Source organism: Notamacropus eugenii, chromosome 1 (assembly GCF_028372415.1).
Source record: "Notamacropus eugenii isolate mMacEug1 chromosome 1, mMacEug1.pri_v2, whole genome shotgun sequence".
In the NCBI taxonomy this organism is placed as follows: domain Eukaryota; kingdom Metazoa; phylum Chordata; class Mammalia; order Diprotodontia; family Macropodidae; genus Notamacropus; species Notamacropus eugenii.
In genome coordinates, this window is record NC_092872.1 from 414,968,160 (window position 1) to 414,986,579 (window position 18,420).

Here is an 18,420-nt window from a genome sequence, read left to right on the forward strand (position 1 = left end):
CTGGAGGCAGGGGACAACGGGGAGGGTCATGTTCAGATGAGGGCTTAGAAATGTCTCTTCTTGGTATTTCTGCCAACCACATCCTTGTGCCTGAGGCCAGAAATCAAGCAGACCAAGGAGGAAACCAGGAACTAGTAGATATTGAAATGTTATTCAAAGAAAACTAGCTAAACTAGGAATTTCATGGCTTTTGCAAATTTTTTCTTCCTCATTCCTAAAAGGAACAGTGATATTAATCAATTTGTGTCTATGAACTCAGAAATATGAAACCTAGGGGGGAATTTCCTTCTCTTGGTTAGACTTGGGGGGGAAGTGGTAAAATATTTTATGCATTTGATAAGAACATTTTAGGTCAAAGTATCTAAGCTGGCACTGGATTTTAACCTGGGGAAATGGATACAGGGTCAAGGACATATTATGGTGAGGAAGAGGAACAGAAAGTGGAGAACTTCTCTGGAGGAGGAGAGAAACCATGAGATGCCCGGATAAAGCCAATCCCCCCCTGACCTCCCGCTCCTGTCACTGTGATGAAAACAACTCCCCCTCTTTGCCAGAGCCATCTGAAGCCAATGCTTTGTGGACCTGACAGCTGATCTCTAGAGGCTTCAGATACAGACTACGATGAGAGGAGGTCAAGGAGAGCCTACTTTTTACTCGGCGGCACCTGGAGTACACGTTAGGGGAAAGGCTCTCAGGGCACTTGAAGCAGCCTGTCTGTCAGGGGCATGCAGCTATTTCCATGAACTCAGAGCCCACAGTGAACACTTGTGGCCCTTCCCTATGCCAAGCACCCTGAAAAGCTCAATAGTTTCCAATTTTAAATCCAAAGATGTAAACTTCACACCCAATGGTTTGGGGCCAATATCCTGTCCTGACAGCCAAAGGCACTGTAAATGAGTCCACCCTCATTTTAGCTGACAGCAAATGGCACTAAAGAGAATGAAGAGGGCTATTTTAAAAATAATTTGACTAAAAATAGGAACTCTTTAATCAATTCTAATTTAAATGAGGGAGAAAAGAAAAAGCCATCACTGCCCTTCCTCCCCTCCCCGCCCCCCCAGTCTTCCTTCGGTTACATTTTAATGTTCTGTTTTTGCCCAGGGTTAAGTAGTTGTTCCTTCTTTGGGCCATTTCCCTGGGTCAGAGCTCTTTAAAGAAAAACAGCTCCCAGGGTTCCACAGAGTCAGAACTGGGAGGAATCATCTAGCCCAGCTCTCTGATTTTAAAGATGGGAAAACTGAGGTTCAGAAAGGGAAGGAGCTTGCCTAGGGAAGCATATCAAGTCAGTGGCAGAGATGGGGCTAGAATCTAGGACTAACCGGCTGATCAGGAAGTGAGAGAGTTCCTCTTTGGCACTCGGGGGCTGGACTTAGGCAAGAGAAGACCTGCTTCTAACACTGATTCCCTGAGTGACCCTGAGTAAATCCCTTCACCTCCTTGAGCCTCAGATTAGACAATTATAAAATGGTGATAATAATGCCATGATATGTACTTCATAGGGTTCTTGTGAGGCTCAAATTGTGTGTGTGTGTATATATATGTATATGTAATGTATTGAAAACCTTGAAATACTAACTAAAAGTCAGGTTAAAACCCAACCATCCACTGTTGGAGATCACTTGTTGCAATCATCTCTACGTTCTTCTGGCCTAGATAATGGCCAAGAACTACCCTCAATCTTTCTTAAGTGCTGAGAATTTTTAGTCTGTTACTTGATGAATTCAGTTATGAATTTAGTTCCACAAGATAAATTTTTGAAGGTAGCAAGTGGCATGGTGTAGATGGTGGAGTATATAAAGCTTAGGCTCTGCCACTTGGTAACTGTCTATAGGACCCTGGGAGATTAACTTAATTTTGACAACCTCTGTTTTCTCATCTGCAAAATTTGGCTAGTATTAGATAATACTGCAGAATGTATCTCAGAGATGTGGTGAGACTCAGATGAGGTAATATGCTTTGTAAACTTCAAAGTATCGTGTAAACGTGCATTGCTACTACTACTGAGAATACAGATTCTGGGAACCCCATCGAACTCTCCTTGACTCTTCCCATAGGATCTGGCATTTGCCTGAGGTTATAAGTCTTTTCCTTATTGCTATGCACAGGTATCTGTTACCCTTAACCTAGCTTACTTAGCCTTCCTGGGTCTGTTATCTCCCAATCTCCACCTGCTACTTCCCACCTTCGAGCCTAACAAAACCCAATTCTCTTGGTTCCTGGCCTCTGATCTCTAGTCACTCCAGCCTACTGGCCACTCCCACCAAGATCCTCCCTAGACCCCCTCTTACCAGACTACTTTTCCAAACCCTAGATCCCTCCCACAGTTTTTCTGCGTATAAGATCCATCTTAACTTCATTTAAGGGGCTCAGATTCAATCTGGCCCGCTTACATTAGCATTATAAATATTCAGATTCCTTAAGAGTCTACCCAATAAGGTGGATCCTTAATAAACTTTATCTTTAGCTGTAAGAAGGCTTGAATCAAATTAATTCGGAATGTACCCATGTGTTGCTATTTCAGGGTCCCAGCACCCCTAAAACTCAACACTACTAATAACCACCACCACTACCACCACCACCACCACCACCACCACCATCTACTACTACTACTACTACTACTACTACTACTACTTGGGATGAAAAGGCTTGGCTTTTAAAACTAACTATATGTCTTGCAACCACAAAACAGAGCCATACATTTCTGACCTTTAAGGGAGAGAATATACATAACACAAACAGGGAAAGTAAGAATGTCATGGCTCTGAATGGGATCAGGAAAATGGAAGCTCTCAAAGTATTCCTGAACAAAATATGTGAAATAAATGTGATCAATTTCAGTTTAAGGTCAAGTCATTAGTGTATTGTTGATGTGAATCATCATTTGGGGTCAAGAAAGTGGAATGACACAAATATACTTTAGTTACAAATCTCTGACTGGTCAGATGCCTTTATCAACACGATATACAGTGGGAGGCAGTGTCAAGATGGTGGAAGAACAGGAAGATGTACAGTCTAGTTCCCTTGGCAAACCTCCTGCACAAAGACCTAGAAAATACACCAAATTGAATTCTTATTGGGAAATCCCAGAAAAAGTCCCAGTGTCCAAGGTAGTTTAGAGAGATAGAGAGGTCTGCAGATACCTGGGACAGGCTCATAAGGACGGAAAAAGAGCCAAGAATGGGCACCAGGACAGGAAGTACTGGGGCAGGAAGGGATCCTGGGGATGCCTGAACCAGATCAGGGTGCAGAAGCAGGTACTATCTGGTAGCTCTATCACCTACTACTATCCAGTTCCCAGTTAGACTGAGAAAGTGATCTGTGCATATGGCTGGTGGAGAGGAAAGGTCATCAGCAGTGCCTTAGTTGTGTACTAAGCAAGAGACAAGTGCCAGAAGCAAGTGTTAACTAGGTGGCTCTGATTTTAGGAGCAGAGCAGGGACTTGGCTTTACTTCCAGGACATGGTGGAAGCCGGTAGTAGGAAAACTAAGGCAGGAATGCCAGACCAAAGTGGAGCTTGGAGTTCAGTCACTCTGAACCTACAGAGCCTCCCAGTGGCTGACAGTGGCTGAATCCAGCAATAGTCCACTGAAACTCTCAATTAGGGACAAGCCAACAGACCCAAACCTGAGTCAGGAACTTGCAGAGCTCAGATCAGGAAGGCTGTGAGCAAACTTTGCTCTGAATCACATCACCTTAGGGGCACTGAAAGCTTGCAGGCCTCCAGAAGAGCTGTGAAAGCAGCAACAGGACATAAGAGGACAGAAAGCTTAGGTCATACATTCCCTTTAGAAGTGTACAGAACCCAGCACTAAGATAAAACCCAAGAAGAAAGAGCAAACAAATAAAAAGAATCTCAGTATAAAGAACCATTATGGAAACTGGGAAGCTCAAGAAATAAACATAGAAGACAATGACTTGAAAGCATTTCCAAAGCCTCAAAGAAAAATGCAGCTTGGACACCAGTTTAACCAGAAGAAAAAAATATTGAGAGGTCCGTAGGAGGTAAAATTGACAATTTTGATTAAATAACATTAAAAAGTTTTTGCACAAGTAAAAACATTAAAGCTACCATTAGAAGAGAAGCAGGAAATTGGGAAAAAAAATCTTTGCAGCAAGTTTCTCCAAGAAATATCTCATTCCTAAGATATATAGAGAACTGAGTCAAATTTATGAGGATAAAAGTCACTCTCTAAATGATAGTCAAGAGATATGACTAGATAGTTTTCAATGGAAGAAATCCAAGCTATCAATAGCCATATGAAAACATGCTTCAAATGACCAATAATTAAATAAATAAATAAGGTATTATTATTATCAAATTATCAATAATTAAATAAGTTAAACAAATGCAAATTAAAACTCTGGGGCACCATTTCATGCCCACCAGACTGGCAAATTTCACAAAAAAGGAAAATAACAAATATTGGAGGGATTGTGGGAAAACAGGCATGTTAGTGCACCATTAGTGAAGCTGTGAACTGGTCTAGGTATTTTGGAAAATAATTTGGAACCATGCCCCCAAAACTATTAAACTGTGACCCTTTGACCCAGAGATACTACTACTATGTCTATGTGCCCAAAGAGATCAAAGAAAGAGGAAAAAGACTGCTATGCACAAAAATATTTATAGCAGTTCTTTTTGTCATGGCAAACATTTGGAAACTGAAAGAGTGGCCATCAATGGAAGGATGGCTGAGCAAGCGATGGTATATGAATGTGACTATTGTCCTATAAGAAATGATGGGAATGGGGTTTCAGAGAAACCTAGGAAGACTTAATATGTACTGATGCAAAGTGAGGTGAACAAAACAGGAAGAACAATTTATAAAAATAACAATAATACTATAAAGACAAACAACTTTGAAAGACTTAAGAACTCTGAGCAATACAATGACCTACAATAATTTCAGAGGACTCATGATGAAATATGTTCTCCACCTCCAGATAGGGAGGTGACAGCTTCAAAGTCGGGGCTGAAGTATATACATACATATATACATACATATTGAGATATGGTTAATATAGGGATTTGTTTAGCTGGGCTGCACATATTTGTAACTGCCTTTTCTTTCTTATTCAATAGGTGTGGGAGGGAAAGAGAGAGAGAGAGAGAATCTGGAACTGAAAATAAAATAGAAATTGAATTTCAAAAAGAAATGTAAGTTCTGGAAAGCATCCTTTCTCAGAATAAGCGTGTTTCATCCACAAAAATTTGTTGATTAGTGTAAAAAAACTCATCAAAAAACCATGACACAGAGTGGTGATGAACAGTGCTCAGCAACTCAAGAACTCTTAGTTGTTTAGGTCTTTTTGACATGTATTAATTTGCTTTTGATCTATAACTTCCTAAAGTATCAAGCACAGAGCTCTCCCCTTTCCCCCCTCAATCCACTAGTCTATCTTCTTCTTTATCATATAAAGGTGGAAATACAGATATAAAAAGGAAATTTCTCATTACAGGTCACAGACTTGGCAGAATTGGAAAGCCCCCCCTCTTAGAGAGGCTGACGATTTCTTTCGAAGCCAAATGATGATTAGGGTAGTGCAAGACTCCTTATAAAAGACATGGTCAAGTAGTATTCAACTAAATTAGTAAATAATCCTACTTAAATATGCTCTTTTCCTATAAAATGGATTTAAAAAATTAAAACAATAATATGAATTATTTCTAATAAGAAGAATAAATGCAGAAATGAGTAGCAAGATTTAAAAGAAAAAGTAACTCCTGGTCACAACGGAGTACCTCTCTTTAGTCTTAAATGCTGTTAATCTAGTTCAACGTTCATTTTGTTTGATTTAGTTCAATCTAAACCTTTTATAATTAGAAATTACTTTGAACATTCTTTTGAGATCAGAAGGCATATGATTTGTTCGGGACTTTGGAGTAGCAACTGCTTAAAAACGTGCCAATTAGAATTTACCCTGATCACCATCATTAGAGCTCTGTGTACATCTATTTCTCCATTCTTCTCATTCACGTAAAGTAGCCAGCAGGATGCAGGCCTTTTCATCTTTTCTCTCTTTGTGGCTCTAACTGGGGAAAATTGGGTTCCAAGAAAAACATGGCCCTCCATGTACCTAGCAGGGTAGCTCTCATAAAAGTCTACAGTTTCTACCCTAGCAATGGTTTCCTTTCTGTCTCCTTCCTCTTATCTCCCATTTATAGTCAATACATTTTTAGCATAGTGAACAACTTCTCTGCTGTAGGCACTGGGGTTTTCTAAGCTGCTGTTGATAGAGCTTTTGCTCTTACATGGAATGCCCTTAAAGGAAGACATGCCATTTGCTTTTGTGAATATTGTAAACAAGTTTTAAACACAATAGGATCATTTTTAAACTCAGCGTTTTCCTTATATTGACCTTCGAGGAGTGCTCAGAATTAGCACATCCTATTTACAAAATGACACTCAATAAGAAGGCAGACAACCCTGAAGATGGCTCACTTCCATTTCATGAATAAAATCTGCCCCATTTCTATGAAATATCAGGTAAGCAGGAATTTCTCCCCTTGCTCCAGCTCTACTTCTGGCATCTCATGGAAAATACTGTGGCAAGCTGTCTTGTTTATGGTATTGCCCAAAACATAGGAAGATTGCCCAGAAAAGGCAGCTCACCTCATTCCACCCGAATCCAAAGTACTTGAAAGCAAACAGTTGAGTTGGTCTCAATGACAGTGTTCCCCATTTATGGGATAAATTCAGCAAAGGGTAAACTAGCCCAATGAAGATTATTTAAGTCTGTGTTCAGAGTAGCTGGAGTTTGCATGCAAGTCACCCCAATGCTTGCCTGCCTGGTTTCTGAGTGGAGGAAGGCAGCTCAGCTCCTTTGGCTCTTGTGTAAGCCATGAAGGGGCAACTAGTGTTCCTGCAGCTCTGAGTGGCCAGAAGTCCTTTATCTCAGGAATTGGGACCAGCTAGCTTGGATCCCAGTGGCTTGGATCAAGTGCAATGAAGTGTTTCAATGGGAGTACACTAAAGGAACAAAAGATTGAGTGTAGCCAAGGACTGCTATTAAATCATACACCCCATTTCCTCTCCTCAGTGAATTCTAATGGGCCAAATCTGTACCTTCATTTCTAACAAAAGTTCACATACCTTTGTCTATACTGAGTCCTACACGAGGTTAGCAGACCCTGAAAAGGGCTATGACAGGACACCAATAGAGCCTCTCCCAGGCTGGGATCAAGGCCAAGCTGAAAGGATTCTGTGTTCCCTGCCTCCCCCAACCAGCAACTTGGCATGTCTTGAGCTCACAGCCAGGGCTTCAAGCTGTTTTTGTTTCCAATGGAGTGAGTTCATTTATTAAATGTGCTTGGGTGGTAGAGAAGACCAAGAGTTATTTTGTGAGATTTATCAAAGAGATCTAGTTCTCCATCCTGCCATATCTAGCTAAGCTTGGCCTCTAGCCAGGCCCCTCCAGGAAGCAGTCACTTCATGCTTACAGCTCTTGCTTGCAAGCTGCCTGAAAGAATGAGCATACTCAGCAGATTCAGGCTGAGTTCATAGAGATTCAGTCCTTTCAGATTCCATTGCGGGGTAATGATGGACAGAGGCAGTGGGCAATTCTTGGTCCATTCCCCTCTTATAATTGGGGCAAAGGAAGGGTTTCACCTGCTCCTCATCCTACCTCCATCAAATTGGACTAGTCCAGGGGTGGAAAACCTGTGGCCCTAAGGCCACATGTGGCTGTCTAAATCCTGAAGTGACTGAGAGTCAAAAGGGTGCACTTAAGGATTTAGAAAGCCACATGTGGCTTTAAGGGTGCAGGTTCCCCCCCCCCATCACTGTTTTTGCTGGGTATTCCATCCCCGCTTACATCAATAAGCAGGAAATAGCCAGGGCTCTGAGGATAAGAATCTCACTAGGATGAACACTGTGCTTAGGTCCATGTCACTCCTCTGTTAAAAAATCTGGAGTATGTTCGTACTATTTTTCTGAAAGAGACTTCAGAATTTTTTGCCTGGCTTTCAATGATCTCCACAACTTAGCACTATCCTCCTTCTACTGCCTTACCTGTTATTACTCTTCTCCATATCCTCTGTGTTCCTGACAACCTGGACCACTGTCTACCCCCTGAATGCTCCTTGAATTCTCTCATTTCTGTACTTTTGCTCCTGAACACAAGCACATATACATGTAGATAGAAGGGAATTTCCTTGAGAATACCCAGAACCTGGAGAGAATAGAAATAGATATGCTTAAATACTTAACCCTATCTTTGAAAAAGAAGTTGAACAAGCCATAGATGACTTTTCTAAGGAAAAAAACCCCACTGCCAGATGTGGATGTACCAAACATTTTAAAAATAATTAATTCCAATATTACATGAACTCTTTGAAAAAAACATATGAAGGAATCCTATGAAATTTCTTCTATAATACAAGTATGGTCTTGATACTTAAACCAGGAAGAGTCAAAACAGAAAGAAAACTAGAGACCAATTTTCCTAATTAATATTGACACAAAAAATTTAAATAAAATACCAGCAAGGAGATTACAGCAATATATCACAAAGATCATATCCTATGACCAGGTTGGATTTATACCAAGAATGCAGAGTTGGTTCAATAACAAAAAACTATAAGCATAAATGACCACATCAATAACAAAAGCAACAAAAATCTCCTGATTATTTCAATAAATGCAGAAAAATCTTTTGACAAAATATAGTACTGATTCCTGTTAAAACATTAGAAAACTTAGGAATAAGCAAAATGACGGGCAAGCATTATCTATAACAAGGATAAGCTAGAAACCTTTCCAGTAAGATCAGGGATAAAGCAAGCATGTCTATCATAATAATTACTATTCAATATTGCATTAGAAATGCTAGGTGGTACAGTAGATAGAGCAATGCGCCTGGAGTTCAAATTCATCTTCAGACATTTGCTAGCTACATCCCTCTGGGTCGGTCACTTAACTTCTTTTTGCCTCAGCTTTCTCAACTGTAAAATGGGGATAACAACAGCAACGATTTCACAGAGTTGTTGTAAAGCTCAAATGTGATACTATTTATAAAGCACCTACGCATAGTAGGTGTTACATAAATGTTCTCCCCCTTTCCTTCCCTTTTCCCAATAAAACAAGATAAAGAAATTGAAGGAATAAATATTGGTAATGAGGAAGCAAAACTATTACTCTTTGTAAATGATATAATGGTTTACTTAGAGAAGTCTAGAAAGCCAACTAAAAAAACTAATCAAAACAATCAACAACTTCAGCATATTTGCAGGATATAAAACAAACCCATACAAATCATCATCATTTTTGTATATTACCAACAAAATCCAGCAGGAGGAAAGAGATGGAGAAATTTCATTTTAAATAACTACAGACAGTACGAAAAACTACCAGCTACAACATACATGGGGACTACATGAACACAATTACAAAATACTGTTCACACAAATAAAGACATTCAAATAATTAGAGAAACAATAATTACTCATGGGGAAGCTGAGCCTTTATGTAGTCTCTATGTAACAAACAAGACAATATGATCTAAATCAATTTACTCATTAAGTGTTCCACCAACAAACTACCAAAGAATTACTTTATAGTGCAAGAAAAAAATTACATTGATCTGGAGGAAAGGTCAATAGCGTCAAGTGAAATCAATGGAAAAAAATGGGAAGGAAGAGGGTTAGCAGAACCGGATCTTAAACTATATTCACAAATCTATAATCATCAAACCAAATTGGTACTGAGTGGAAATAGAGGTTGATCAGTGAAACGCATTAGATATACAATATACAGAAGCAAATGGGCATAGTAACTTAGTGTCTGATAAATCAAAAGATTCCGCATATTGGGAACAAGAACTCACTGTTTTATAAAAACTTTTCGGAAACTAGGCATAGACTGACATCTCATATTGTACACCAAGATAAGCTCAAAATGGGAATATGATTTAAACATAAAGAGTGATATCATAAGCAAATTAGTGGAGCATGGAAGATGTCACCTGTAGATCTATGGATAGCAGAAGTGCTCATGGTCAAACAAGAGACAGAGAGGTTCACAGGAGATAAAATGGATAATGTTTATTTAAAATTAAAAAGTTTTAGTGCAAGCAAAACCAATGCATCTAAAATCAGGTGAAAAAAACAGGAAAGTGGGGGAAAAAATCTTTGCAGCAAGTTTCTTTGATAAGTTTGCAGCAAGTTTCTTATTTCTCAAATATATGGGGAATGGAGCCAAATGTATAAGAATGAAAGCTATCCTCCAATTCATAAATGGTTAAAGGATATAACAGGCAGTTTTCAGGGGAAGAAATCAAAACTATCAATAGCCATATGAAAACATGCTCTAAATCACTAGTATCAGAGAAATGCAAATTAAAACAGCTCTGAGGTATCACTTCATATCTATCAAATTGGTTAAGATGACAAAAAAAGAAAATGATAAATGTTGGAGGGGAAGTGGGAAAACAAATACACTAAGATACTATTGGTGGAGCTGTGAACTAGTCCAACCATTCTGGAAAGCAATTTGAAACTATGTTCCCAAAGCTATTAAATTTTATGTACCCTTTGACCCAGCAATATTATTAATAGGCATGTATCCCAAAGAGATCAAAAGAAGAGGAAAAGGACCCATATATGAAAAAATATTTATAGCAGCTCTTTTTATGGTAGAAAGGAACTAGAAACTGAGTGAATACACATCAATTAAGCAATGAATGAACAAGTTATGGTACCTGAATGTGATGGAATATAATTGTGTTATAAAAAATAATGAAGGATGGTTTCAGAAACACCTGGGAATATTTGTTTGAACTGGTGCAAATAAAGTGAGCAGGACCAGGAGAATAATTTCTACAGTAAAAGCAATTTTGTAAAGATAATTTATTCTGAAAGATGTAGTAACTCTGGTCAACACAATGACCAACCACACTTCCAAAGGACTCATGGTAAAAAATCCTACCTACCTCCAGATAGAGAATTGATGGACTCAGAGTAAAGGTTGAAGCATAGTTTTCCTTTTCTTTCCTTATTTTGGACATGACTAATATAGAAATTTGTTTTGCATGACTATATATATTTGTAATGGGTTTTGCTTTTCTTGGGGCAGGCAGGTGGCACAGTGGGTAGAGTGCTGGGCCTGGAGTCAGGAAGAATCATTTTCTTGATTTTAAATCTGGTCTCTGACCCTTACCAGTTGTGTGACCCTGGGGTAAGTCACTTAACCCTGTTTGCTTCAGTTCCTCATCTGTAAAATGAACTGGAAAAGGAGATAACAAACCACTCCAGCATCTCTGCCAAGAAAACCCCAAATGGGGTCACAGAGAGTTGGACATGACTAAAAAATGACTTAACAAAAAAAAAAGTGTTTCTTTCCTTTGGAATTGAAAATTTGGAATTAAAAAAAAGAATCTCTGTGGTTTGACAATTAAAATAATAAAATTTAAAAGCAAACAAAAAAATTTAAGGGAAGATATAGATACAATTGTGCATACTTAGAAGCAGGGGTGGAAAACCTGAGGCCTCAAGGCCACATGTGGCCCTCTAGGTCCTTGGGTACAACCTTTTGTCCAAGTTTTACAGAACAAATCCTTTTATTAAGGGAATTTGATCTGTGAAGTTTGGATTCAATCAAAGGGACACACTTGAGGACGTAGAGGGCCACATGTGACCTTGAGGCTGCAGGTTCCCCAGCCCTAAAAGGGGTTGGGATTTGCTTTGTAAATAGTGTATCCACAGTGATAAAACCACAAATCCATCAAAACACTCTTATATGACTAGCCTTCTACTAGATTGTAAGCTCTCTTAAGGCAGGCACAGAGTCGTACATAAACTTTGTATCTCCTTTATCCCTAGTTCAAGGCTTTTCACACAATAGGTACCATGTGAATGCTTGTCCCTCTTGGGTCCTGGGGTGTGGATGGTAGAACTAAGGACTGTCCAGCCTCAGGAACTGCTAGAGGCCAAAGGCTCAGAGGTATCTGAGGAGCTACTGTCCCCTAGCCAGGAGCCCGGAGCCCCTACCAGAAAGTTAGAATTGAAAGAGGTCACATAGACCAACCTTCTCATTCTACAGATGAAGAAACTGAGGCCCTGGTAGGAGACATGATTTTCAAAAAGTCCCATAGTTATGAAGTGTTAGAGCCCCGATTTAACCCAGATCGTTCAACTCAAAACTGAAATCGGCTTTTCCAGAAGAGTCCAGATGTTGGAGGGATGAGAGGGGGTGAAGGCTCGAGGGCTCATGACAGAGTCAGGGGTTAAAAGGTTTTGACTCTTACTTGTCAGTTCCAAGAAACTTTCTTATAGATTACAGTAACAGCAATCAAATTAAATTATGTCATAGGATCCTGGAATGTTGGAGCTGGAAGGGACTTTAGACACCTCCTCATCCAATCCCCTCATTCAAAAGATGAGGAAACCAAGGTGTAGAAGGGACATAGCTTTATACAAGATTGCACAGCTGGTTTTAGAGCCAGGATTTGAACCCAGGCATTCCGATTCCAGATACAGTGTTTTTCTATTTTTCCTCTTACCATTTTATAGATATTGTTGTTCAGTCATTTCAGTCGTGTCTGACTCTTTGGGACCCCATTTAGGGTTTTCTTGGCAACGTTACTGCAGTGGTTTGCCATTTCCTCCTCCAGATCATTTTATAGAAGAGGAAACAGGAAAACAGGGGTAAGTGACTTGCCCAGGGTCACACAGATAGTAAGTATCTGAGGCCCCTGCTTCCAGGCCCAGTACTCTATGCACTGCATCACTTAACTGCCCATTTTATAGGTAGACTGCTATTCCCTCATATCTGGAACTTTTCTCTCTTCATCTCTGCCCACTGAAATGCTCCTCTGCCTTTGAGGACCAGCTTAGGTGCCACCTCCTCCACGAAGCTTTCTTGGATTCCTCCTGGTGAAAATAATGTCTCTCCCTCGAATTTTCCCTAGATAGTTGGTCTCTAGAGTTCCCCTTTACTCCTGTGGGATACTCCGAGTATCATAGTTGTTTGTGTTTATGTTGTCCTGTCCTTAGTGGCCCTCAGTGAGAGTTAGTACTGTATATTGTTTTTCATTGTTGTATCTGCACCACTGTGTATGTTTAATAAATATTGGTCATGTTTAAAAAATATTTGTTGTATGGAAGTAAGATGTCCAAAGTCACACAGCTAGTAAGCAGCCAGAGTAAGCCTCAGACCCAGGCCTCTTTACTCCAAGTCCAAGGCTCTTCCTGCCCTGGACTCTCTTGTTCCAGCCTCTCTGCAGACATCCTAAGAAGAGTTGTCCTGATCAAATCACAGAAACCAATCAGGGATCTGGGGCTGCTCAGGGAACTCACTGCCCTTCAAGGCTGCTGATCAGACTGCAAAGAACCCGAGAACAATGATGCAGGGCCTGGGCAGGGAGGCAATAGGAGAAGGAAGGGGACAGTCCCATCTGCTACTTCCCCTTCCAAACAGAAACTTTTGCTTGATAGATTTCCTTCATCTCTTGCTCTTTTTCCCTATCAGTTGGAATGCTTCTCTTTTTTTCTAGATCCTGCTCAGGCCTCTGAATGAAGATATTCCTGTTCTCCTCAGACAGATGTGACCTCTTGTCCTCTGACCTCTCATCCTTCTCTGGCTTTGTTCTATGCAGTTAAAATGGCAATAACAGATAGTAGTCATATATGGAGCTTTAAGGATTGTAAGGCCCTTTCCATGTGCTATCTCATTTGATCCTCACAAGCAACCCTGTGAAATAGGTGCTATTATTATACCCATTTTACATACCAGGAAGCTGAGGTACAGAAGTTAAGAGACTTGCCTAACTAAGGTTATACAGCTAGTAAATATCTGAGGCAGGATTTGAATTCAGATCTTACTGATGCCAAGTCCAGCACTCTATACCACCTTGTTGCCACAAGAACTTCTGCTGTTATTTATTTTTGAAAATAAGTTTTTGTTGATTTCTTCTGTTTCTTATAGTTATGCCTAGTATTCTTTCTTCTTTCCTATCATTGCTATTTATAGGTATGCCACATCCCATTTAGGAGGTCAGGGGCCATGTTGGTTGCTTTTTATCTTTCACCTCCAGGGCTGACCCTAGGGCCCGGGGCACAGTAGGACCATGATAAACATTTATTAGCATATTATTACTTTATTATTATAATAGCATATTTATTAGCATACTATTTATTAGCTTACAATATAATAATATTATTTATTAACATGCTAATAAAAGTATAATAAATGAATCAAATTGGATTTCTAAAAAACCCTTGAATGGCCCAGAGAGCTTCTGAGTAAGTGATCTCCTTGGGAAAAGCAAAAGCAGGAAAACTTCACACTTTCTTCTAGACTTTCTTTCTTCCTTCTAGTCTTTCTGGTATGAAGGCTGTCTAAGATCACAGCTCAGGGATCATGGACTCTTGGGAGCACAATAAATCTAGAAGGAATGGTACCCAGCCTCTATGATACCTTAGACTCATGGGATTGAAGAGTTAAGGATAGTTTAACCCTTTGCAAAGTATCTTACATCTTCTCTTCACCCACACAGCTACCATTTCGCTAAGGCTCTCATCATCTCTCATCTGGACTATGACAACAGCGTCCTCATTGGTCTCCCTGCTTCTAGGCTCTCTCTTCTACACTCTATCCTCTATAGAATTGCCAACACAACCTTCCTAAATCACAGGTATCGATTCTTTTGGTCAAGACCCTTTAGTGGCTCTCTCTCAACTCTGGGGTAAAATAAAAACTCTTCAGCTTGGTAACTTAAAGCATGTCACATTTCACATTCTTCTCCTTCACATACTCTAAAGTTCCAGACAACTAGCTTCCCCCCTGTCCCAGGTCCTTCCCTTCTATCTTTGCACAGATTATCCCCTAAGCCTGCAATACACTTCTCCCTCACTTCCACCTCCTTAGTTTTCTTCAAGGTTCAGCCAGGCCTCTTTCCATGCAAAGACTTCTCGATTGGACTCTGAGCTCCTTCAGGGGCGGGACTTTGTTTTAGTCTTTCCTTGTATCCTCCATGCTTTGCACAATGATGGTATATAGTAAGTACTCAGTAATGATTGCTGTTGATGATGATAATGTTTAGCTTTTTCTCTTTCCTTGAATTTTCTCATATATGTGCATTTGTGTACCTCTTCCCTTCAGACCCATCAGGATGACTGGAAATGGCTTAGGATGCAATGGGAGATGAGTATCTGGCCACTGAACCCAGATGGCTCAGGAGGAGAAAGTGAGGCTGGTGACCTTGCACAGCCCTCCCTCACTCAAGTCAAAGTCAACTGCAAGTCATGTCGTCATCTCCCTGATGTCATGGTGCTCTTCAAGAATGAAGGACAAACACAACAACAACTCCCTGAGGGTAAGGACTGGCTCATTTCTGTCTTTGTATTTGTCTTTTGCCCAGAGCTTAGCACAGTGCCTGGTACATAGTAGGAGGTTAATCAAATTCTTGAAAAGTTAACAACTTCTCAGTATTCATGAGTGTCCAGCATTTCCAGGTTTTAGGAACCTGAGAATAGCATAGAATTAAGACAGTTACTGAAAATGTTACCCACAGCCCCATGAGAAATCCTGTGGACCTGATGGGCTCCTGGTGAGCACCCTATGCTCTTTGATCTTCAAAGACCATATTTCACCATAGACTATATCTATAGATTATCTTTGAATATGCATTTTTACAAATTTAGCCTCAGAATAGCTAATTAGGAGAAAAGCCCGAATATCAAACCAATAGTAAAGACCATGACATGACCTTTGCTAAATCTCAGAAGCACCAAGCAGGGGTTAGCGTAAGAAGGCTAGCGAGGCTGGGTCTCCCATTTGAGTTGTTCCTAACTTGTCCTCCTCTCCTCTGGAGGCATGAGTTTGCCAGCCAGGACACTGAGCCAGGCTGGGCTCTGCATGCTGAGCCCCAAGGCTACACTGAATAGGATGCCATATTATTAATAGAAGCCAATGATTCCAAGGAAAGAAAGCAGCGTTCCATGGTCATTGACCTTTGGCAGACCATATAACATCTACTAATTAGAGATTTTTAAAGTTTGCCAAGCACTTGCCAAATATTATCCCATTTGATCCTCAAAACAACCCTGTGAGGTAAATGCTAATATTATCTCCACTTTACAAATGAAGAAACTGAGGTTAAAAGAGGATCAGTGACTTGGCTAGGGTCACATGGCTAGTAAGACTCTAAGCCATGATCTGAGCTCAGGTTTTCCTGATTCCAAATCCAGTGTTCTAGTTTGGGACATCACATTTCAAGAAGGACACTGACAAGCTGAGCTTTTTAAGAGGAAGGTAACCAGAATGGGAAGGGGACCAGAAGCTATATCACAAATCATCTGAAGAAACCAAAAATGCTTCTGGAGAAAAAAAGACATCTGTAAGCATATTATAGCCTTGTCCCTACCCCTGTGAGGAGAACACAAACTTCTTGAGGGTAGGGATTACTTTTCATTCTGTCTCTGTAGCACTGTGCTTCACACATAGTAGGTGCTTAAGGGATGATTTACATTGTTTGGGGGGTTCATGGTAACTGACTTCAAGTAAGTGAAGGGCTTTCATGGGGAGGAGGGATTACACTATTTAAGATGGTTCTAAAGGGCAGAACTAGGAACCAGGGATGGGAAGTTGGAGCACAGCAGATTTCTGCTCCATATAGGGAGGGATTTTGTAATAGTCAGAGCTGCCTAGCAACTGAAATGGGGCAGGGTGAACTGCCTGTTATGGGGGTCTTTGGATGGACACTTGTTGAAGATGATGCAGAGAGATTTCCAGATCTCCTGACTTGGACGAGCTGTCCTCTGTCCTCTGAGATAGGAGATTCTGTGATTCTATAAATAAAGCCTCCTCCACCCCTCTCCACAGTCTAGTTTCCTATCCCCCAAAAAGGGAAGTTTCTGATCACTACAACTCCACCACAGACTAAGGAATGCAATCAGCTGCCTCACAGTTGCCCCTAAGACATGAACAACTGAAGGCTACGTTTTCTTACTGGCCTTTATTGACTATTGCTCAAATCTCAGATGCAAGTGGTGGCCAGAACTGAACACAGAACACCACATATGGTTTGACCGGAACAGAGGACAGTGAAATCATAACTGCTACTTTTTCTGGACACTGGCTTCTGTGGATGTAGCACAATTCCGATCTAGCTTTTTTTTTTTTTTTTAACTTCCATGTCAGATTGCTGACTCATACGGAGCTTGTGGGCCATTAAAACTCCTAGGTCCTTTTCATGTGAACTGTCATATAGCCACATGGTTGTCCCTATCCTGTATTTTTTGAAGTCAACAGGGGAACTTTACATGTTTCTCTTATGTAGTGGATTTTAGAAACCCAAATTCAGGACTTAGCTTTTCAGCCTATTAGTTTGCTTATTTTGCTTTTATTCCCACTGAGGTACTAAGGGGGTGCTGCTCAGTGGGTTGGATTCCCATCCTTTAGCTCTTGGCTGTGGAAACTCATTTTACATACTAGCTTTGGGGAAGGAGGTGAATGAGGAAAATAATAGAAAAGCCTTTTTTTGCTAGTGGCCCTTTTAGGCTCATTTCATGTTTAGTTTTAAAAGACTAGAAAAGTAGACAGACTGTGTGTGGACAGAATTCATGCCCAAGGAACCTATTTCCCCATGCTAGGGGTGAAAGGTGGCACAGAGAGAGAATGTCAACATTCTACAGACAAGTGAGGATCCAGAGATAGGATCAGACATGTTAGACCTGTGGGCTTGTTCAAGGAAGTGAGGCTTTAAAAACTGAAAGGGCAAATGTGTTCACATTTCCTTTAGTCCTTTGCTGTGTCTGCTCTGGGAAATCCAGAGCCATGGACAGCCCCTTCACCTGGCATGGGCCCATGGGGTCAGTGCCTCAGAAGTACAACATCTCCAGTTCTTTACTGACAATGAAAAGTTCATTCCATTCCATTCCCTTCCCCTTCCCACTTCCCCTGAAACCCAAGATAGGATCATTTCAGAGCTGAAAAAAGAAGTCAGAAAAGGGGGCAAGAAAGGACATGAGGAAGGTCATAGGTTGAAAATATAAAGGCAAAAAGTTTTTTAAAAAATGGAATGTTAAATTACCGGATAACCGTCTCGTCCTGCTTGCCCCTGTGGTAATTAATAAGTAATTAATAATCAGACTTTCAGCACAACATATGGCCACATTTATAATTTAATTAGGGGCTTAGCTAACCCAGCAGAAACTTGTAAATGATAATGCTTTACGCAGAGGGGAACAAAGTACTTTGAAACAGCTAGGCTAAAATATACTTTATGGGGAGAAGTCCCCTCTCCAACTAGTGGCAGTGGTGGGAGTGGTGGGCGGGGTGGGTGACTAGTAATGGGTGCTCCTGTTCAAGAGCACCTTAATTAACCTTCCAGATTTCACTGTTGATTCGATGAGCCCCTAAAAGGCCTAACTGGACAAGTATGTGCCCAGACCATAGAATTTGATTTACTTTAACCTAACC

At 40.5% G+C, this 18,420-nt stretch overlaps 1 protein-coding gene across 1 annotated transcript in view; it reads right to left on the reverse strand.

Annotated features, from left to right (window-relative positions):
* COL23A1 (collagen type XXIII alpha 1 chain) overlaps positions 1–18,420 on the reverse strand; it is a 470,602-nt gene that overhangs the window by 84,272 nt on the left and 367,910 nt on the right. Inside the window, exon 5 of the mRNA XM_072631207.1 lies at positions 18,032–18,058. Within this exon, the coding sequence (XP_072487308.1) occupies positions 18,032–18,058 (27 nt within the window). The remainder of the gene's footprint in view (positions 1–18,031; positions 18,059–18,420) is intronic.